The sequence below is a fragment of the Anser cygnoides genome, chromosome 6 (genome assembly GCF_040182565.1).
Source record: "Anser cygnoides isolate HZ-2024a breed goose chromosome 6, Taihu_goose_T2T_genome, whole genome shotgun sequence".
NCBI lineage: Eukaryota > Metazoa > Chordata > Aves > Anseriformes > Anatidae > Anser > Anser cygnoides.
The window spans coordinates 1,761,618-1,784,081 of NC_089878.1; the positions used below are offsets into that span (position 1 = coordinate 1,761,618).

At 36.8% G+C, this 22,464-nt stretch overlaps 1 protein-coding gene and 1 long non-coding RNA gene across 13 annotated transcripts; one reads left to right on the forward strand and one right to left on the reverse strand.

Moving 5' to 3' along the window:
* Positions 1–30: 30 nt before the first annotated feature.
* CFLAR (CASP8 and FADD like apoptosis regulator) lies at positions 31–20,424 on the reverse strand. 12 transcript variants are annotated; one of them, XM_013187576.3, is made up of 11 exons: positions 20,283–20,423; positions 16,884–17,027; positions 14,459–14,890; positions 13,520–13,625; positions 12,173–12,308; positions 11,908–12,005; positions 10,778–10,829; positions 10,058–10,107; positions 8,810–8,888; positions 3,928–4,441; positions 31–3,007 (listed from the first exon to the last, which is right to left on the reverse strand). In XM_013187576.3, the coding sequence occupies exons 3-11, from the start codon at positions 14,752–14,754 to the stop codon at positions 2,869–2,871; spliced, it is 1,470 nt and encodes a 489-aa protein (XP_013043030.1). In that variant the 5' UTR covers positions 14,755–14,890; positions 16,884–17,027; positions 20,283–20,423; the 3' UTR covers positions 31–2,868. The 12 variants fall into 12 exon arrangements, with proteins under 12 accessions (XP_013043030.1, XP_013043028.1, XP_013043027.1 ...); XM_013187574.3 differs by having other exon boundaries at positions 19,959–20,416; XM_013187573.3 differs by having other exon boundaries at positions 19,940–20,416.
* Positions 20,402–21,832, forward strand: LOC125182160 (uncharacterized). The gene is made up of 2 exons (XR_007161303.2): positions 20,402–20,536; positions 20,831–21,832. It is a non-coding gene; the product is annotated as an uncharacterized lncRNA (long non-coding RNA).
* The last annotated feature ends 632 nt before the right edge of the window (positions 21,833–22,464 follow it).

A 22,464-nucleotide genomic window follows, 5' to 3' on the forward strand; every position in this document is an offset into this window, starting at 1 on the left:
TAAAGGCTAGTAAGGAAAATGGGAAAATAATTTCTGAGAGGAATCACATTTATTAACATCACATACACATATATCACAACTAAGAATCACACCTTATTTCTACAGCCACAGAAGGGTCTGTATTTGTTTCATACCATTTGCTTCATTTACCAGCCACTATAGGAATTCTTAAGATTGCAGATCTGTCATTTGATAATCCTTCTCTTACCCTCTCAAAGATCAGCAAGGTAGAGTTTCAAAATTACACGTGTGCTATACAGTATTGTATGCTAGCCAGTTATGAAATATTCAGTTAAAAATGAATTCTATTCTTACTATTTATCACATACAAGCTGTACGTTCTCTACTTGTGTCTGTGTGTATAATACAGAAGAACATAGTTTTAAGACAAACTACCATTAAAGAGAGAAGCAATATGGAATTAGTGTATGGAAAGAACCAGTTTAACAGACCCTTTCTTACAAATTAGAAACTGAAAGGAAGAATTGACCTTTCCCATCACCGCTATGATGTGTTTATTTCCAGATCTATAACATCATGAAATTTGATTTAATACTTTTTACATTAATGCTTATAGAGAACAAGCTTCTAGAGAATCTCTGGATTTTGAAAAAGTTGATTTACTATCATTTTTCCTCTTATGCTTATGCCTTAGAATTACATAAAATTATGGTAACAAATAATACACGTACCCATAATTTCAGATACAATTTTGGGTTACATTTCCCAATTCAAAGCTGTTAAAAAGTTTCCATATACTTTAATTAACAAAGACACTATAGCTTATGAAGGGGAAAGAGAAAAGTATGGTGTGCATAGGCTTGTAATACAGCCAAAGTATTTTTCTGATTTGTGCAAAAAATTATCACAACTGTGAATTCACTTTCTATAGTTAACATGTAAATAAAACAAAATACAAAATTAAAAAAGACACCACCTTAAGATTTAATTGTAATGATATAAAACGTACTTTATATACATTATACAAAATTAATATATTAATATAAATAAATACATATAGTGATCTTAATGTTTTGTATGGATGACTAAAGAAAGATTGTAAGGTAAAGCCTATTCAGTGTGTTTCTCTTCCTGGTACATTCTAAAGATCTTCATCAACCAGCAGTTTAGGAAACCAAGTTTCAGAAAGAAACTGAGCCTACCTCACATAACAAGGAAAAAGGTTCCTGTGTGCTTACAAGACTTAGATATCTCTTCTGCCAAATAAAAGTGATTTTTATTTTCAATTATAGAAGCTACCTGAAAACTATTTTGATTTTTTTTCCTAAATATAAGACTGTTTAAAAAAAATAAGATATTAAAAACAATGTCAAGCCAACATCCAGAAGTACAGCATAATATTGAGGGATAAAAAAAGTCACTGCTATCAGAGTAAGTTTAGTGTCCATGGCTACCATAGTTAGTAACAACATACTACTGCTAGCTACCTTTTAGACCTGGTCTATGCTGAAAAACGTTGCTGGTAAAGTGATATATAAAAAGCACACCTGCTTTTTGCTCAAATAAAATGCAGATGCACTAGCAACTAAACCTTTTTGCCATATTTTTGCTCAAGGAACTAGCATACATATGGTGTAATTACACTAGAAATAAAGGAAGGCATACCAAAGCCTTGAATTTTATTTTTTTCTGCATAGGAGACTATAATATAGTATTAAAAGTTTGTAATTAGCCTGTTTAAGTAGGGAAGAGAATGCCATAGATCTATCCACAATGAATTTCAATACAACACATCCAGGTTTTACTGTTATATAGCAAGCAGGTCAACTGAACTCTTCATGTAAAGCACCTACTCCACTGGAGAAAAAAAAATTACAATTTGCACTCCTACCTTTTCCAGAAGGATGAGGGCAACTTGAAAAAATAAATCAGTTGAAGACAACGTATCCTTTTCCATAAGCAAAAGCAACGTGTGTGAGGAGTGGTAAACCTAATTTAATTTGGTCTTAACAGGCAATGTTTGCTACGTTTTGGTTCAAATGTGAACAACGGTGTACTTTTACAACTATGCCTGGTGCCAAACATGTGAAATATGCTTCAGCTTCTACAGAGCATCTGCCACAATCTCCCCCCCTTTTTTTTTAAAAACTGCACAGACAACCATAAAACCCTGCCACACGTAGACTCATTTTTGCATCAGTGGAAAACAGCACAAATCATGTCAGACTGTCTGATTTATTAACATACAACTCTTGTATGCTGTGGACAGTAGTGATGACACAGGGTTATGAGTGAATCACAGCTTCTAATACTCCAGACAGATAGAATCCAAATTATTTAAAAGACCATCCCTCTCTTCCTTATGTTTTGCTAAAGTCTGTGGAGGCACACAAGTCAGAACTTGTTACCAAAGACCTGGTGTTGCTGGGTAGGCATCCTCTCCTGTCATATTTTTCATTATTAAGTGCTGTGAATAAGTACCTGGTCAATTTTTGAAATTTAGCATGCAAACTGTTAATGTTTTGCACTGGCTTGGTTGTTTTAAGCAACAAAATATGAGCCTAGATCATTGCACTGATACCAGGTATGCTAAAATACAAACAATAAAAACACAAAACCCTAGAAAACCCAACTGTACAGTTTAGAGCTCTTTATACACTGTTTACCTGTTGCACTTGCTTGTATGGTCTGTTGCTGGTCTATGCAATAGCTGTCATTATTATCCAATCTTTCAGAGCCCTTTGTATTAAAATATAAAACCTAGTGCCTTAACAACCCAAAATGCTTCTAAATCACTGGGTTTAGAAGCAACAGGCACTTCAGATACATATGCAATTAAAGTGTGGGTGAAAGTGGATCACGGTAAGCATTTCTCAGCTACTTCAAACATATTCTTTCCAATAGTGGTTAAGTGGGAGAAAGAAAAAGTTTTTTCCTCAGTGTGTGCTGGAGCAGAAGTGAATATTGTTGGCTTGGATCTGTGGTCTTATTCCATTCATAGACTTCTCTGTTCAGTTCCGTATGGATATCTAATATAGACAGTTTCCTGCAGCAACAAAAGTAAAAGCTTTTTATTAGACAAGGAAGCAAGAATTTTAAGAATTCACAAGTTAGAAGATAACTATAGACTTGGCAAGGAGAAAGTTTCTTTATTGCAGATGTTACACCTTTAAAACACGAAGCTGAATATGCATTTTGGAAATGTTATATCCCAAATCACCATTGTCACAATGCTTATGCTGACATGATCATCTGTGATTTCTCTACAAGGATTTGTGAAAAGATCTAGATCTTAACCTGCAACTACATTGAAAAGCAGTTGTTAGCTCCCTGTTAAATCAGTTATACAAAGAAAATCACTGTTGCTAAAGTTATGTATCTGATTTTTGCTCAGATCTCTTTTGATAATCTCTTTAGATAGACTAACATCTTCTGATAGTTTTAATTCAAGATTATAAATTGGCAATCTTGTGGCTTCCTAAAGCATGGGTGAATTGTATCTAAACGAAGGACAAAATCCTCCCCTCTCAACTGCCTTTTTCCTAAACAAACACTGACTTCTTAATTTGCAAGCAAATCCATTCTTAATGATTTAAGAGGCAATTCTCAATTTGACAGAAGCCTGGTGCGCACTTCATATTTTGGAAAAAGGAAGATTTCAAATCCTGCCTAAAGCACTAAACACTAGAGTAATGATAGACATTACCCAGGACAGGTTCTTTCTTTCTCACTCTACAAGCCTCCATGCCATAACACACCTATTTTATTCTCCAGAATCAGAAGCTTCACTCCCACTCTAGACTACATTCCTGTGACATTGTTCCAGGACCAGGTACGCTTGTCCTTTTAACATATGACACATCACAAAGGTACTTCGCAAGACCAGAAACGTTAAATTTCATCCTCTCTCTTTCCCTAGGACAGTAGGCTGCGCTAGAAAAAGTTTTTTCCCTATGTTTTATTTACCTTTTATGAGGATTACGGAGTAGCTCAGCCAGACAACGCAGATAATATGAGGATGAAGTCGGAGATTTTTCTATTGTAGACACATCCACCTTGCACTGACTCCAAAAGATGTCTGCTACTTGGGGAATAGTGAGTTTCAAAGGAATTTTTGCATTAGCAATCATTTTATCATCATTTCCATCTATTTCCAACAGACTAGTACATTCTTGCTCATTTTCGGGAACAATATAGCTCTGAATAAAGAAGAGCTTTGGTTTTCCTCGGAGTTCAGGACATGAGTCTGCCAAAAAGTATTTCTTTATTTGTTCCAAAGGGAATCCAGTAGAAGTCTCGTCTGTACAGAAGATGCTCTGAGGACTTCCACGGCTGACCAATATGCAAATGAAGCTGTCACAATTCCTGTGCTTCTGTAACCCTGCAACTTCAAGCAACGTTTTATTCATGGCATCCGTATCTAAATGTCTGTGGCAACGAACATCATAGCCTAAGCCTCTAAAGGTCTCTTCCAGCACATCTGAAAAAACCAAGATGTGATTAAATCACAGCATATCAAGACTCAGTCGCAACTACCCAGAAGAATTACAGTATTTACAGTATTTCAGTACTGGAAGTAGGATGTTTATTTCATCACAATAATTCAAAAATCAGGAGTACTTGATGTTGATTGCACAGTACATTACATACACAGTGCTATATGCATGTTGTCTTTAACATGAGTTAGGCACATCCTGACAGCAAATACACTTATGTAGTGTGTAATTTGTTCCTAATTCTAGAGTTTTTTTGTGTTTTCATTTATAGCCAATATCCCAGGTTCCTAGGATTTAAAATATCAAGCAAGAGAAGACATTAGAAAATGCTTCACATAGAACATTCTCAAAATCGTGAAGAGTGCACCGTATAGCATGGGAAGTTTGTTTCACCTTTTTAACTTTCAAAAATTACTCTGAATGGTTATTACAGATGCACAGAACTGGATTAAGAAAAACAGATGCTCCCTTTCATCAGTCAAAAAGGAGCCTTCTGCAGTCACTTATGCTTACTATTATATAAAATCAAATTAAAAGTCATTGAGTTCCAGGTGGAAAACTGTAACAAGTATGTTACAGTAACAGAATGGCATTTTCAGGAATAAAATGCTCAACTATGAACTTTTTCAAATATATTAGAAATTAAAACTGTAGGCAGCCAAAAAAGAACAAGATTAAATCTACTGTAACTGTGTTAAACTTGTGCTGCAGGAAAGTATAATATGCTTTGAATAACTACTTTGGATGTTTATTAATATGGGAGTGAAACCAGATGCAAGTTGGTTAAAACCACATGTATCTAACTACACATTCAGAGAACCACAAGTTATTACTATGACTTGTAACTGGAGCATCATATCTTTAATATAAACCACATATACATCACCTATGCACAGTTTCTGATAATAATGACAGGAAATAACAAGTACCACTTTTATGCAAAATGCCTTACAGGCACGAGAAACTAGACTGTTCCTCGACTTCAAATGTTTAATGATCCCTAATTAGCAAAGGCTATTTCAGAGGTAACTGGCAGCAAAGCAGGAGTTGCACTACCACACTGTTCTCCTCAAGAAACACACAGTGAAAACATAGAACACATCTCTTAACTTACCTCGGTAAAATACAGGGTAGATACAAACTCTGCATCATAGCAAGGTAATGAACAGGAACTACTGGGTTTTGTTCCAGTTCTGTTAGTTTGATAAAATATTTGTAAAATACTTCCAAATCAAAATAAACGTCTGGGATATTTTTGAAGTTGAAAGGAAAATACACTTTATTTTAGACAAAAAAAATATGCTGTGAAAATTCAGGTGGAAGACAGGATCAACTGCAAAGGTATTTACCCTGGAGTAACTCAGTACCGTTTAGGAGTTATATACTTGATGAAGCACTTTATCCATTAGAGGGCAGTAGTACATAGGCAAAACAACAGTGCTCTTCCTCCGATTTAGTTACCTCACTAGTGCTCTCAAACTGAGAAAGATACAAGCCTTGGTATGTAACTTTAGACCACACATACACCGTGTCACAATTAAAAATAATACACCCAATAAGCTGTTAGAGCTGATATCTTTGTTTAACAATGAATCAGAAGTTATACATGGTAAACGTTTGAGATACAGCAGTTTTACCTTGAGACGAGACAAAACAAGGGATTACATGTAGCAGCATCCCTAGATCAACAATCATTCCCCAATATACCACCAGCGACTTTTGAGAATTTTTGAGGATTTTCCCCAATCTATGTAAAAAAATAACCTTCTCTCCTTTTGTTTACAACATAAGGATAAAAACTAATTTCTAAATGGAAATGAAAAGAGTAGCCAATGACGATTTAAAAAACAGCAAGGAGTATTTTGGTTTCAACTTTTATCAACATCTGATGAATTCACGTTGTTTGTACTGGGCATTTTCAATTTTGTGATCCTTGCTCCTACATCATTTATCATTAGTTCAGCTTCCTCATATTAAATCCTGCGATAGTTACAGACTCCGATGCATACCACAGATACAACTCCAAACTTCCCCCTTGCCCTCTTCTCTCTCTTTGATATTTTCAGGCTTCAGAAGTGACTCCAGAAGTCTCAAGTAGTTAATGCATTTCTAGAAATTCCTTTAAACAATGTCATACGCCTTGCACCTCATCTGAATCTCACTAGAACAGTAATGTATTTCAGTGAAGTCTTGCTTTCTACCACATTAAAATGCTGATGATGGACTGGCAACATTTAAAATCTGAGACACGAACATGGCTTAATTCCTTCTGCATGCAATGCAGACATGTATGGAGACTGAGGCACATCAAGACTTGGTTTGGGTAGTTTTGAGACAACAGCAGCAAAGCCATGATTTAAAGGTAAACTTGGCATGCCAGATGCTGAATATGTGGCCTATTTTTATCATTTCCAGTCAGCAGGATCTTCCTCCTTCACATTTATACTTCCTTTACTTGAGCAAGTACTGAAGTGCCTATACAAGCACAAGAACAGCACATTTTATTTCTCATTTGTGAGCATTTTTCTATTTCATAGCAATTACTGCAAAGGAGACTACACAGTACATTGCATGTGAAAAAAATCTGTGCCTTCAGAGGAAGGGGAGACCTAAATTCATTTATGTCTGACTGTGAACTGACACAGTTCTTTCTTCACCTCCTGTTTTCTGAAGTGTATGTGCCCTGTCTACTTCTATGTTGCTTCATTTAAAAACTCAGGACTGGCATAATGAAATACTCCTATTTAATAACTCAGCTCAGCACATGCTCACATCCCATTAGAGAAATTTAAAGAGGCGATTTTGCAAACAAGGCAATTTTTAAATTTCCTATGTCTTCTTAAGCTCCCTACAGTGACATTTCTCAAGCAGTACTTTTTTTTGTATTTACTTTTAAGAAAAAGAACTCTAAGTAATTATTTTGGTACTGGACCAGACTATACCATGCTGCCTTCCAGATTAAGGGTGCATTAAGTTTTTTGAATCAAAAAGTCTATTCACTAAAGCTACCATGAAAGTGAGAACAGGGGAGAAGAACAGAAGCAGGCAATAGGACAGAACAAAATTTTTGATCTCAAGAGCCCCAACCCAACCTTTCATTTCTTCGCAAGAAATGTTTTCTTTTTTTCTTTCTTTTCCACTTGGGGCAAAGTCAGCATAACTTTTTTTTTTTTTTTGAGAGTAGAAGTGAAGAATTATATTAGATTGAACAACTTAGTTTCTACACATTTTTGTTCTCCCCTCCCCCCTTTTGCAAAAGAGGTAATTTATAAACTTGCTGGGATAGGCAGAAAAACAAATCTCAAAGGATGTTTCCCAGTTGCATGTAAGTGGGTTCAGTGCCTTCCCTTGTCTCCATGCATGGCAGGATTGTGAGCCTGTTTAGCTCCTGATACCCTACGGGCAAACTATTATTTTAAATAGTTTACCTAAAATACTATTATCAAGCAGACAGTAAAATTTTACTTTGTGTTTGTGTTCTGCACCCACTTCTCTTCAATAACTGCAACAATAATAGCAATTGGTCTGTCTGCTTGGAACATTAGTTATAAGAAAGTGAAAAGATATGCCCACAAACCCCCCTCCCCTACATCTCCTACTGTAACCTATTAAAAATAATCTGCAAACATTCTCTCAATTTTTATTTTTGGCTTCATTGTGTTCCAATGACCTAGAGAGGGAGTTTTTTTTGGGAGAGTGAGGATGTGGGAAGGGTACAGTTGTTGCTTATGCGAGGATCTTATTTTTGGATTCTCCAAAGGAGATCACAAAAATTCATTTTAACCATAGCACTGACTACCTTGAATTCTAGATACTTTTTTTTTTTCCCTTTTTTTTTCCCCCTAAACTAATTTGGGAGGAAAGAAAAAAATGCACAAATTTCCCTCCCCTCTAAAATTATGGTAACAGTTTCAGTTAAACTGTACAAGATGTAACAGAGGAGTAGGTGCATTATTAATAAAGGAGCACATCAGCTATTCGAAATCTGTGGCGTCCAATATGATTACTCTTCAAGTCAGTAACAGTTTTGTTTTCGCTGAATGGTGGGAAACATCATCTTTATCATCTCTGCCGCTAACTTGCTGTATGACTGTAGCTTAAGTATTCTATTGGTCTCTCTGGACATCATTTTTTCCCCCCTTTCTATTCCCTTATAAGTTCTTTCATTTAGATATTCTCAGGTTGGGCCTTCCAACTCTCTGCTTTAGTTAATCTATCAATTACAGTAAGTCTTCTATCTTAGACAACATCACTCGTGCTTGACTGGAAAAGATATATCATATTCTTTGTACTAAATTGTTACAATTATCTGAGAATAATAGGATAAGGAACTTCAATTTCCAGAAACTTACCCGTGTCATTACCAATACAATCTATGATCAGGCATATTCCTAAAGGTTGACTTTGCATTCTGTACTGATCGTTGAACACCTGAGGAAAGTGAAAGACAAGTACCAAGTTACTATGTCACTCCCTCAAGCTACAGACTTGATTCTTTTGTCAAATTTAACCACCTCTGACCTATTCAATCACATTTTGTTAATTTTCCACAGAGTAGCTAGCAGAAGCCTACCTACTAGAATTTAATGTTTTACCTATGCAACAAAAATTCAGGAGACACAGATTCATGGTTTTTCCCTATTTCATGCACAGGCTTAACTTCTGTATTCTTCTAGTATTCAATCTTATTACATTAATGGTCCATAAACAAAGATTAAGACTGGACCACGAATGAGAGAAGGAAGTTTGAGAGTAAACTTGAATTCTGAATAGACCTTCAAATGGTGAAGGAAAAAAAAAGCTGGATGGGGCGGAGGGGCTTTTTAAATACCTGGTGTATGAAAGCAATGATCCTTCTATAGTCCTTCCAAATTAATTTCTTTAAGTGTAACCACTACTAAGATGCTGGGAGCTATAAGCTTCGTATTGCCAACATGACAGTGACAAACGCGACAAACGTAGAGAACTTCTGTGTTCTTTAGGTGTGAAACAGCCATTGCTCATCAGAACAACAATTTCCTTATTTTATTAGTGTAACAGCACGAAGCCTCCTCATTCCCCAAAAACCTGCAGTGACTCTACACAATCCATCTCTCCTTAAACAGATAATTTGCTATAGGTAACTCCCTGCTCCTGACATATAGCAAAGCTAGCAAAAACCACTACTAATAATCCTTACTATCCTTACTACTAATACACAAAGCACATCTTTCTCCTATCTGGAGAGCAAGGGCATAAAAAAGAATTAAAGAACAAAACTGACCACACAGAAAGAAGCCCTGTCATTTCTAATGCGAGAGGTCTGATTTCAAACAGATTTTGACTTAGGCTCTGCTCATGAATATGCAGTTCCTTGTGCACATGCTTTTTGCACGGTTGCTTGCAGTATTATCTTGTATCAGCAAGTATTTTATATTAAAACTATATTCTGCAAAAGCAATTCAAAGAACCTCTTTATCACCAAGGAAGATATGGATGTACACACTGTTCCTGTTACATGCAGTTATAGGAAATCTCAAATGAAACCTGAAGAGAACTGAGGTAAATACCTACAGAGGTTTTTATTACATTTGCATATATACATATGCATAAGCACTTACCTTATGAGATGCTGGTCCTGATTCTTGAATGGACATGTGGACTGGTTCTTCTGTGGTTAAAACATACAGAAGTAATCTCAATGTATAGGTAATGGTAATACTACTTTGACTGCAGTTCAGTTAAAAAGAAACCTATCTAGTTTGGTCAGGTTCTCTCTCATCTAGACCTCAGTTTCTGTGTATGGTACTGAAGTTAATAAAAGTAACAAAAATGTTCACTTCTGACATGTTACTTGGATTGCACTCTACATTACTTGTGATTAGGAGGAAGAAAAAAAAAAACAAGCAAACACAATCTCTCTCCTATGCTGAGAAGTCAGTCAGCTATTCTTTTAAAAGTCAACGCACACACACGGTATTTGCTGGACAACTTCCTGGCTTCATCAAAACTTAATGAGCACAGATGCACTACACTGGCTTCCAGAGTTGGCCAGACAACCTCTTCCATAATTTTAATTAATAAACTATTTATTCAGTTAAAAAGTTGTGGAGGTGGACGGCATCAACAATTCCGAGGAAGTTTTAAAATCTGGCAGCACAAGCAAAACAAATACAAGAACAAATAATAAGACAATGCCCAGTTTGTAGAGGTACCAAATACCTTCTGCTTCTGGTGACATCAATTGGTTTAGTCACAGCTATCAAAAAACTGCCATTCTTTCAATAAATGAAATTAACTGTCTCTTTTAGATTAGCAAAGATTAGGTAAGATGCTCTTACCTTGAAAAAAGCTTTGTCCATTTTGTGATTTTTCTTTGTTCATGTTCTTGATCTAAAACGAAGGAAGTGGTATATTTTCATTGTCTTTCAAGAACAAATAATTATATCTTCCAAAAGTACAACCCAGTAATATTTATCTTCCTCAATAAAAGAATTACATATTTTGTGTTCACATCTATCTGCTATTTAGAATTACAAAACAACAATTAAAAAAAATAGGAAAGAAAAATCAAAATCCTTTGTCTTTAAAAAGTTACCAGTTTTCTAGGAACAGCAAAGAAAGTTTATTCCCTACAGTAGTATAATAAATCATAAAGAAAAGTCTGAAGATATGAATTTTGTTTCCTATATAGCAGGAAGGAGGAACTTTCACCAAAATCAAGAGGAAATTAAAATAGTATTATCACAATATAGAAAGTCAATGTATACTCTTTCCCGTTAGTAGTTTGGAAAACAATGCTGTTCTTTGTTAGTAAAAAGAAATTGCATCAATATTGTTTTGTATTTAAGCTTTATACATATATATTTATTAGATGTATTTCAGAAAACATTTCTATGCAAGGCTGAAGACTTCAAGAAAGGTCATGTTATTACAACATCAGATCTAACCCAAACATAAAAAGTACTGCACACAATAGGATTTGATTCAAAGTAATTGGGTGGATGACTTTTGGTATGTTGACGGACTTTGGTTAAAATTAGATTAAAACAAACACAACATCTGAAAAGCTCTCATTAAAAAGTAAGTTGTAACCTTCTGCTAACAAAATTTAAAAGCTATTTTCCCTGGATTTTGCAAAGTCTGCAAGTACGAAGAAGAATACTGTGTTCTCCAAAGAACAGTCGAAACCCCAAAGTAGTAGAAAGAGCTTTTAAGATATAGATTTCATATTCCCAACGAATAGGAAAAGAAAAAAATCACAGAAGCTCCCTAAAGGAGATCTTTCCCAGTGTCAGAAAATATAAATCAGGCCTCAGACCCAGCAAACAACAGGAACCAGAGAAATAAACCAAATAATGTTCTTGTCACTAGCAATCTCTCATTCCTTAGGCTCTGCAGAGATGAATCCCCTTTCAATGTCTAGCAATACTTAGAAATAAAAGATCTGTCTGATTTATTGTATACTTACCTCTGAATTGTAAGGAGGATCAATCAGACTGAGATTAGGGAGAGATGCCTGAAGTGCATTTACATACACTGGCTGAGAATGAACGGAGGACATAAAAGCTGAAAATTTAACAGAAACACACAGAGAAATACACTGTGATATATTAACTGTTTGAAAAGCCTAAACCCCTGAAACATGCAAATACTCTGCCTTGTAATTTCATCTTTAGTAAGAGCACATCTGATCCTTATTACCAAGACTAACCAGTGCAAAAATATCATTTTACCTTCTTGTTTGTACTTCTTAATCTTCTTAATCAGGTCTATCCTGTGAATACTTTGGAAACACTCTTCTATCAGATCCAACTGATTAGGAGCCACCAAATTTAGTTTCTCTAAGTCGATCACTAGAGCTAAAAAACTCTGTAAGAGCAACAGAAAAACAAACTGTTGTCATAGAATATCCTGAATTGGAAGGAACCCACAAAGAGTATCAAGTCCAACTCCTGACTCCACAGAGGACCACCCAGAAATCAAACTATTTCTGAGAACATTGTCCAAACACCTCTTGAATGCCGGTGGGCTTAGTACTGTGATCACTTCCCTGGGGAGCCTGTTCCAGCACCTGACCAGGTGGTAAAGAACCTTTTGCTAATATCCAACCTGAACCTGCTCTGACGCAGCTCCATGCCATTCTCCCAAGTCCTAATATATCTCAGTAATTTGTTCTCTATCACTAAAAAGAAATCCAGAAAACAATGTGGGCAGGTGGTAAAGGTTGTAATATTCAGGAGCTAGACACATTACTGCTTAAACACTAAGGGATTATCTGGAAAAAATATCAAGAATTCTTAGTATTATCACAGGAGTGATAAAAATTAAAAAGTGACATTATTAAAAGCAATTCTAAGTTTTTGAGTAAACAGTTTCGCATTTCCTTGTTACTATGTAGCCAGACACATGGGAATGTCACCTCATATGCCACAAAGTAATAGGTAAGAAAAGCTTTGGGGAATTTGCAGGTATTCTCCCCTTCTTTGGTAAAAACTAACCAACTAACGAACCAAACAATATAAACCACCCTCAGAAAAAGATGACAGAAGTCTTCCGTGTTCTGTGCACAGTGGTCAAGCTTTCTGAATCTCCTCTACTGAATCTGTGCTTTCTCAGGGCACTCAGAACAAATATTGTAAGTACAAGCATATAGAGAATGACATTATTATTAAATTAAAATTATTCTTTTGTAAATGAAACAGAACAGGAGAGCACAAACATAGTAAGTGCTGTAATAAATCAAGATACATTTAATACTATTATTGGTTTGAAATTCTACATATTTGAACTTTCAGATCAGTAACACTGAAGAAAGGTTTTTTTGCCTTCTCCCTGTGAAGTTCACACTAACACCATTCACTACAGAAACTCTTCACTGTTCTCTCCATTTCTTTAGCTTATTTTCTTGCATTAAAAAAAAAAAAAAACAAGGAATGAAATAAAAGCAACTACTCCTTCCACACTTGACCTCTATCTACTCCTGCCTCACTACCCCTTGTAGTACAGTCTCTTCTAGCTACTTTGCTTTTTACTTCAATCTCTTACTGCTTAAGAAGAGAAGAGCAGAAGAAAGATGTTACCTTATCTTTTGCCAATTTCATACGTGGTACATAATCTCTGAGTAGAAAAACAAGAGAACCCACTTCTTCTTTTTCCAGATTCTCATTAATCTCTACCATTAGTACCCTGAAATAAAGTTGAGACATTACTAAAGGTTTAGCTTTCAGCAAAATCCTACCCTTGTTTAACTATCCAAGTTTTCCTACATTCCAGTGGGAATGTACTATTCCCAACTAAACAACAGGAAAAGAGCCTATCCTGCTCCAAGATCCAATTATAAGATACTTACTCTTGCCTGTCAGCACTTGTGTTATCTCAGACTGACTGCTGGGGAAACAGAAGTCTCCTTAATATTTCAACAGAGATGAAGTGAGAGAATATAAGACAACATAACATATCTTTGACTTTTTTTTAACCTAGCAGTTATGCCGCCTTTTTTTTTTTTTTTATCTCCATGTCAACACAGAAAAATCTTCCTTATGATTACATACATTTATTTCTGAAGTCTCTCAAGGGAGATCACTGGACCTCCTTCATGTAAGCCTCTTAAAACTAAAGAGAAGAGAGCAGTAAGAGATAAGTCACCTGAAAAAAGATGTATCATGAGGCTATGTGCACAAAGCAAACTAGAAAAGAAAATATCACTAATTAATGGTGTTCCTATAAAGCATCATTTCTATCTACTAATCTAGAACTATACAAACATTATGATTTTCATTGATTAACATATACAAATTGCGTAAAGATAGATGCTTCTAATGCCATTACTTTTAACAAGTTACTAAGGCTTGCTTTAGGGATTAAACTAGACATTCTTTTCATTTTAACTCTTGTATGATGTGCATTTCTGCCTTTTTTTTTTTAAACCTTCAAGACATTGTAAAACAAGCAAACCAAGAAGTGCACAAACACATGAATTTTTAAAATAACAGAGTAGCTTTATAATCTGAAATAGATACCTGTAATCGGGGACAAATCTGGGACTCCTGGCAAGGTTAAATTCCACTGTTATTTTCTCAGTCTTCAAGATCCTTCTCAGCAAATCAAACCTCTTAACCCTGTACAGCAGCTCAGACAATCCAAGAAGAGATAGTTTCTCCCTCTCATTCAAAGCCATCAAAAGCTCTCTCAGGTCAGCAGTAGCCAAGTCAGGAACAAGGTCTCGGCAAAGGAAAACCATTATCTCACCTTCTTCTTTATCCAATTCTTCTTCAATTTGGTGAATAAGAACAGCTGGCACTTGGCACTTGGTCATCACTTTGTCACTGTCCCTTTAGAAGTGCCAGCCTTCTGTCTTTTAAACAGAAAGCCAACATGACATGAAGTCCATGTCTACCACAGCACTTATCTGGTGTTCAGTCACAACTGGATGCATTTTTACATAAGTAGTTCTGTGGAAGAGAATTAAAACTCTCTAAAATCAGCAATCTACACAAGATCACTGCTAACTCTCCTATCTGACATACTTCAATTACAACTAAAAGGCCAACTTAGTCTATACAGACCTCTCGTTCTCAAGGGGTTCTCCCAGCTGTTCATTACAGAACAAAAAGTAGTTGGTAGGTCATGCTGGTAAGAGAAAATTGAAGTTCTTTTTACAGTAAAATTACCTTAATTCAAGCCTGTAAATTCCATAGGAAGTGAAACAAAAGTCATCAGCTTGCTGATGAGCGTAAGTATTTCAACTGCTTCTGGAAATAAGAGTTAAGTTCTACTGCAATATAAGTCTAAAGCTCTGACCCCTTTCCAACAACCCACCACCCTCCTGCCCACCATTACCTTTTCTGCACCGGAAGTCTTAAGACATTTTTCAGGAAGTGTTTTGAGAGCTAAGAGGTAGTGTAACCACACATTGTAGACAAGATGATAAAAACACCAACAAGCAAACCACATATAAAAACAATGTTATCAAGTAGACACTTTGCCTTAAATGAAGCCAAAATAAAATAAATATTCACAATGTAATATACTTACACATTAATTATGTTTAAATACAGGAATGGATGGATTGTCTTAGTATCATTTAAAGCGATTCCAACTCTGAATAAGTTAATGGAGTTCTAAGGGTTCCCCCAGCACTCTCCATGCTCAAAAATGTCAAAGAACCAACTGCACAGAGAAAAAAATCCAACCTTCTGTATGCAAAGTGGTTAACTCTGAAGGTATAGTTAAGCCACAGGCCACCTTTTTCTTCATGTGACATTTGTGTTTTATCATACTAAAAACTGAAATGAAAATTCAAAACAAGAAAGAAAAACCACCCTTGTGATTAACAAAATAACTAGGGTGCTATGCTCAGTTTCCACTGCCACCAACTACGGAAATTCTATCCTTCTCTGATCCCCATTACCTACACAGAGAAAGGTGAAATGAGCAATCTGAAGATAAATCTTAATCCTTAAAAGGAGTCCAGTAACTACACTGCGCAGTTTTGTGTAAACCATTCTGTAAAACAAAAGCCAGTATGGCTTCAAAGACTAATACACTGTAAGATGCTAAGACCTGGTTAACATTTTTAAAGCAGTTTCCTCCCTTTGTTACACATTTTGGAAGTCAAAATCAACAACATCACATATTGTGTCCATGCATTAAGTAGATTAGTTCACTTACAAGCATTTTTTTTTCCCAATGCTATTGAAATGAAAAAAACTCTATACTCTTACTTGACTTTCCCCAGAAAACATGTAAGAGCTGAGTTCAACTAAACCCATAGTATGGGTTCCACTACCCATTGAAAGAGCAAACCAAATTCAAGTTCCTAGGGCAAAGTCTCTCTTTATCTACACCTATCTTAGTGAGTTGTATTTTCTATGGAGTTCAGTGGACTGCAGTGGATTTTTCATACACTTACATAACACAGTGCAAATGAGACAGAATGTATTTGCAATAGTCCTCAAAATGTAACTGAGGCCACTTGGACTCATTTTCAGATGCACAGAGCATTCAAAAGCTACTGACAGTAACAAGGCTGCAGATACCCTCCTCCCATATGAAAGCATATCCCAGGTACATACAGCCAGGACTTTCAAAAGAGCTTGAGTAAGTCATATGTGTGACTCACTCTAACAGGAGATGGAAATGCCACTTCTTTTGGCCATTCCAGAAATCTCAGATAAACTATTTTTTTTAAACAACTCTAATTGATTATCTTTATCTAATCTTTTAAAAATATTAAAAAAAGAAAAGAGGTGTGCATGTGTGTGTGGAGGGGCGGTATTTCCTAGAGTTAGGATTTTAGACATGAAAAATTAATATTTGTATTATCTAAAAATAATCTGCCTTTAAAAAATACAATTTATTTTTGTGAGCTTCCATTATATAAATCACATCCTCATTATGAAAAAAAAACATTGATCAATACTTCCAGTGCTGAATCTCTCTTACCTGTTCACAATCCTATCCATAAGAACACTGAAAAACTGTCATTTGATTGTTGCTGTATCACTGATCCAGATCCAGCACACAATAGTTTGCAACCAGTATTTTCCAGTGATGGTCCATAAACAGTTGATTGTATCAGCTCATTTGCTGTTGGTCAGATATCAACATCACAAATTACTGCTACTTAGTTTTGTAAAGTGAAGGGAAAAAAAAAAAAAAGAAGTAAAAATGAGCTAGGATCCCTCTTTCTTCTGCATAAATCCATTGATCCAGTGAACTAGGAATGATGCACCAAATACAAGGAATAACAACTGTGCATACATAATCATTGGCTAATAGCACTCACTCCCCCCATAAGGTTTTAAAGGGGCAATGACTTAAGAGCAAAACTATGTGTTTCAGTATCTGAAACAGAATTTGTAACTTTGCATCCAAAAACAATGTGTTTTGATAGCAGTAATACCACACTACTCAGATAAGCCTGATACATCCCATCTGCATACAGCTGAGGCAGATGAACTTCACCATAAGGGATGAAGGGCCTCATGCACCACCCTTCCATCTGATATGAATACTTTTGCAAACATCACTGTTACAGTTATGACAGCTGCAACAGAGACAAATAAAGAAAAAGAGGTATGCAATGACAATGTAATACCCAGAAGTCTGGCTTTCAATTTAGATCTCATGGGCAGTGTGCAAGAAGAGTTGCTGAATGCCAAAGAATATAAATTCTTTACAAGAAGGAGAGCGGAAAAAAATCAGCTTAGCTTCTCAAAAGGAAAAACAAAAGTTCATATTCATCAGAAATAAAGCCACCTCAGTAGATTGTGTGTTCTTGTGCACGTGATTTGCCAATATCACTGCAAGAAAATACTTAACATTTTTGTCTTTGGTGTTTCAATGCAAAGCTTATGAAGTGGGAAGATGGTTAAAAAAAATTACCAAGAGTACTACACACTCTTATTTTAAAAGAGATCCAGAATCATTCCAAACAGCTGAAGTCAAACACCACCACCAATACTAACAGTAACATTAGCGGTAGAATAAAGGCCTACACACGGAACAACAACAAATCTCTTTCTTTTCTGTACTTGAAGGAAACCCCCAGGCACAGTGAGGGAAAATAACTGAATGAAGGGACAGTTTTCACTAAGTCTAGCTATTTTAGCTCACTCTCGCCCCAATTTTTCAAGAGCTCTTCTGGGAAATACTTGCAAAGTCTCCATAGAGAAAACCACTGATTCTAGGGTGACTCATCAGTCCTCCTGTCCCCCAAAAAGGACTGAGAGAAAAACTCAAGGAGGTTAGTATCAAAGTGCACTTAAACATCAGATTTTGTTTTTCATTAACTTTGAGGCTTTCTTGAACAGAACTGATAATTTTAAAGTTGAATTGACACCTATGGATGAATTTCTCATGTACTGCACTGGAAAACACCTCTGTGACGGGTCTATTTGTCAAAGTTTGCACTGACTTTTGACTCTTGGTAAAAAAAATATTTTAAACCTTGTTTAAAGATAAACCTGAGACTATAAACAAACATATTTACTCCTTAGAGCACAAGGCATTACCATTCCACACTAGACAAACAAGACAGAAAAGCACCAGTATGTTAATCTGCTTCTACAAAGCTAATGAATTTAATTACACTCCTATTTCTGAACTTTTTCACATTGCCCACAATTCATACAGAACTGAACCAAAATCAGGTCCAGATTTCTTTTATTTCCCCCAAGATGCAGCAAATAACAACGTGCTAAAACTTCATACACAAAGACATGCAAGGATATACTAACTCCCTGCTGGCATTAACAACTGGAGATGTATACATTGCTCAAGCAATTTTACCCTTTGATGTTTAAAACCATGCTTAAACCTTTGCTCCCATGACTGCAACACAAATATTGCACAGCATACAAATACCAGTGTGATTAGCAAGGCAAAGCATAGCATCCTGTATTAATTATAATAATATAATATAATTATATTATAATATATTATATATTATATTATAATATAATATAATTATATCTATTATGCCTCAGATTAAGAGGGAAGGTTTTTCAAAAGAATTTGGGAACCATTTCATACTTTACACTTCGTCTACAGTGAGCCTATCACTTCAGACAGCATTTGTTTCTTTAACATTTCACAATAATCTCTACAGCAACAAAAACAGGATATAAAACATCTGTGGGCAGGGTTATTTGGGAAATGCTCTGTGTTTCTTCCACAAGATGAACTCATGTGGAAGCCACTACACAAGAGATGGAGAGTAGGAGGTTACTTTACTACAGCAGGTACTATAGCTACATTTAGTGCTTTCTCCGTTCTGCTTAGTTTGATGATGTAGAGGTGGTGAAAACACAGTATTAGCTGCCTTTTGAATCCGTATAATCTAACATTTTTCCATGTTAAATGATTCAGAGCATGCTCCATAACTTTAAAGTTTCCCTGCAAAAGAACAAGTACGAGATGGTAGGAGGTATCCAGGGAAAACAGGGAAATCCCACAGTAACTTTCACATTTCTTATTACTGTATTAGGCTTAAGTAGTCATCAGTCTAAACTAGTAGTGATGATGCAAATTTCCATTTAATAATGGAGCAATTTAGCACCCCAGTCATCCTAATAAAAAAAAAAAAAACCATGACACACACACACAAAACGCGCACACACAAAAATCAAACTACCAACAAAAATAAAATTGGCTTTACCCTAGCGAGTTTATGCAGATTTTCTAACTACGTCAATTTAAATCACACTTCAAAAATAAAGAGAAAGGAGTCTCCGCTCTGCAAGGCAAAAAGGCAGTGTCGGGATTTCCTTTCTCCTCACGAGCAAGGACGGGCTCATGCCCCACTTGCTGCCAGCTCTCCACATCCGGCTCAGCCCGGCCGCCCGCCCGAAGGCCGGCCCTGTCCGCTCCCCAGAGAGCCCAGGCTTGGGCACGGGGGGAGGGCCCGATGCCGGAGGACAGTGGGTTGGGGCGCCTACCTTTAAGGCGCAGGCAGGAAAAAGTACGCAGGGAAAGCAAGAGATGAAGGTATAACGCACCCAAGCGCGCCCGGGATACCTCATCTACAGCAGCAGGACCAGGTTCAGCATTGGGAGGAGGAGGAGAAGGGGGGGAAGGGCGGTGCCCGCTTAGCAACGCGCTCCCCTATACCGGGCGTAGTTTCGAGTAGCGCGGCGAAGGAAATCCTGACTGCGTAGTATCGCCTTTCTTTCTCTTTCGCATTCGAGTTTCAGAGCATGACTTTTTCAAGGGCTTTTCACTCATGTTTCTTAAGATTATCAGCGACTACAGCCACCCCTCCGCGTAGATAGCAGCAGTCGCTGCTCAAGGCTGAGATCTCCCCTCACTGAGGAACGAAGACGCTAGTTTCAGTCACCATACCCTAATTATTCATCTGCCGAATCGTGTTCCTCAACCCTTACGATTTATCGTGATTCCAGCCATTTTGGAGCGAGCGAATGAAAAATTACGCTTTTGTTTTGCAGTAATTCTCAGGGCAGCAAACAGCTGCGCAAAAATCTGCCCACCCCAAAATGGCGGCCGAGCTGAAGCGAAAGGACACGTCACCTGCGCGCAGCCTCCGCCCTTACGCACAAAATGGCTTCCAGCTCCCCGGGGTGCGGAGGAAATTCTGCGTGCGTAGTATTGTCTTTCTCATTCGAGTTTCAGAGCGTGACTTTATTAAAGTGCTTTTTGCTCACGCTTCTTAAGGTTATTAGTGACTACAGCCACCCCTCCGCGTAGATGGCAGCAGTCACAGCTCAAGGCTGAGATCTCCCCTCGCTGGGGGACGAGGGCACTGGTTTCAGTCGTCATACCCTCATTATTCATCTGCCGAGCCGTGATCGTCAACTCTTACGATTTATCGTTACTGCAGCCATTTTGGGGCGAGGCGAACGAAAGATTACGCTTTTGGTTTTGTTTTGCAGTATTTCTCAGGGGAGCGAACAGAGTTGCGCAAAAACACCACCCCCCATACACCCTCCAAAAATGGCGGCCGAGCTGAACAGAAAGGAGACGTCACCTGCGCGCAGCCCCCGCCCTCACGCACAAAATGGCTTCCAGCTCGCTGAGGTGGGGGGGGTGACGGAAACGCTGTGACGAAAAGGGGCTGAGGGGATCTCGTAGTTTGTACGCGCATCGACCGCAGACGACTTAAGTAGATTTTCAGATGAGTAAGGTTTACCTCTATATTTTTCCGTCTGTGAGGCTGGCAGGAAATAGTCTATTGCCAGGAAAGGTTAGTATTATACATGTGAAATAACGATCTTCATAGGAGTAGAATGTGTATAATTATTAAGAGATTTGTATATTCTACAACATTGGCAAAATATGTTCATCCTAAATTAAGGCAACAGCCTAGGGCAGTGACTAAAATGCTGTCTGCCTATTAAATCACTGAATGATACTATCTTAATTCATAAATATATGAAAATTACATAGACTAGTTCAGTGTAACAGTGAACATGCTCAATATATCTATGTAAAATGTTGGTAATGTGGGAATAAAAATGTTCTTTTTGCACAGTTACATTGTTTAAAGGTAAGGAATGTGGTACGGAGATATGCTTGCAGTGGTAAGAAAACTTAGCAGACGACCTTGTAAAATGCAGACAACAAGACTCCTTAGAGCAATTAGGTGAAAATCACGGTGTCAAGTCAGATAAGTGAAGAAACATTACCATTTCAAACAGTAAAAAAGTCAAAAGAAATTTGAAAATTAACAGGCCAGCAACTGAAGGCCATGTATTGTCTCTGAAGCATCAGATTGGTTGTGAATCTGGATTACCTAGTCTATGGGGAAAGAGGGGAGGGTCCCAGTCATCCACAAATAAAGTATATAAACTGTACTGTGTGACTAGTAGGTGCGTGCGCTCCTGCTTGTGGGACACCCGCCATTGCAATCACGAATAAAATTGCTACTTCACTGAGATCCTTGCCTGAGCCTATGTTATTGACTACAGAGTGTTTCTCACAGTAATATACAATAAACTCTTAATAAACAAAATGATGTTTAAAAAAAGTTGTGGAGGAATGCATTAGTTTGTCAGCCAAACTAGATTTGTATCAGTGTATTTTACATCTTTTGGTCCAAATAAAGTAAGCAACACACCAATGAAAGAGCCTTGAACAATGTCATGCAGAGATGTAAAAACACTGAACAGTACAGCTGCCACAAAACCAGATGTTTATTGGTTCTAAAAATAAAACTGGTACAATTTCACTCAGAAAAGTTGTGTAAAAATACTTCTAAAAAAATTATATTTAAGCCCCCCCTTTCTTTTTTTTTTTTAAATAAACCTGCAATTTGTGACATTACTTCAAAAACCTTTCCAGTTTCTCCACAGTGAAAGTAACTATATAAGTATCTAGTGGTACTAAAAATTCATCACTTTTGCTTTTCTGCTTAATGACACAGATATCGTTGTCTGGATTGAAAACAGATAGTATACCCTCCTTTTCTTATGTTACTAAGGGCATAAGAAATATTTAAAATAGGATATCTACCCAGTGTTAATTCTGAACACTGCAGAGGACATTCTGCCAAAAAGCTGTTTTCTAC

What these genes read in the sequence shown, in the direction of transcription:
- CFLAR (XM_013187581.3), bottom strand. Translation starts at nt 14,754, where the DNA reads ATGACCAAGTGCCAAGTGCCAGCTGTTCTTATTCACCAAATTGAAGAA. An exon ending in CAGGACCAGCATCTCATAAG is followed by an intron (nt 8,889 to 10,057) that starts GTAAGTGCTTAT and finishes CACTTTCCTCAG; the next exon opens with GTGTTCAACGATCAGTACAG. An exon ending in TTGTATTGGTAATGACACGG is followed by an intron (nt 4,442 to 8,809) that starts GTAAGTTTCTGG and finishes TGGTTTTTTCAG; the next exon opens with ATGTGCTGGAAGAGACCTTT.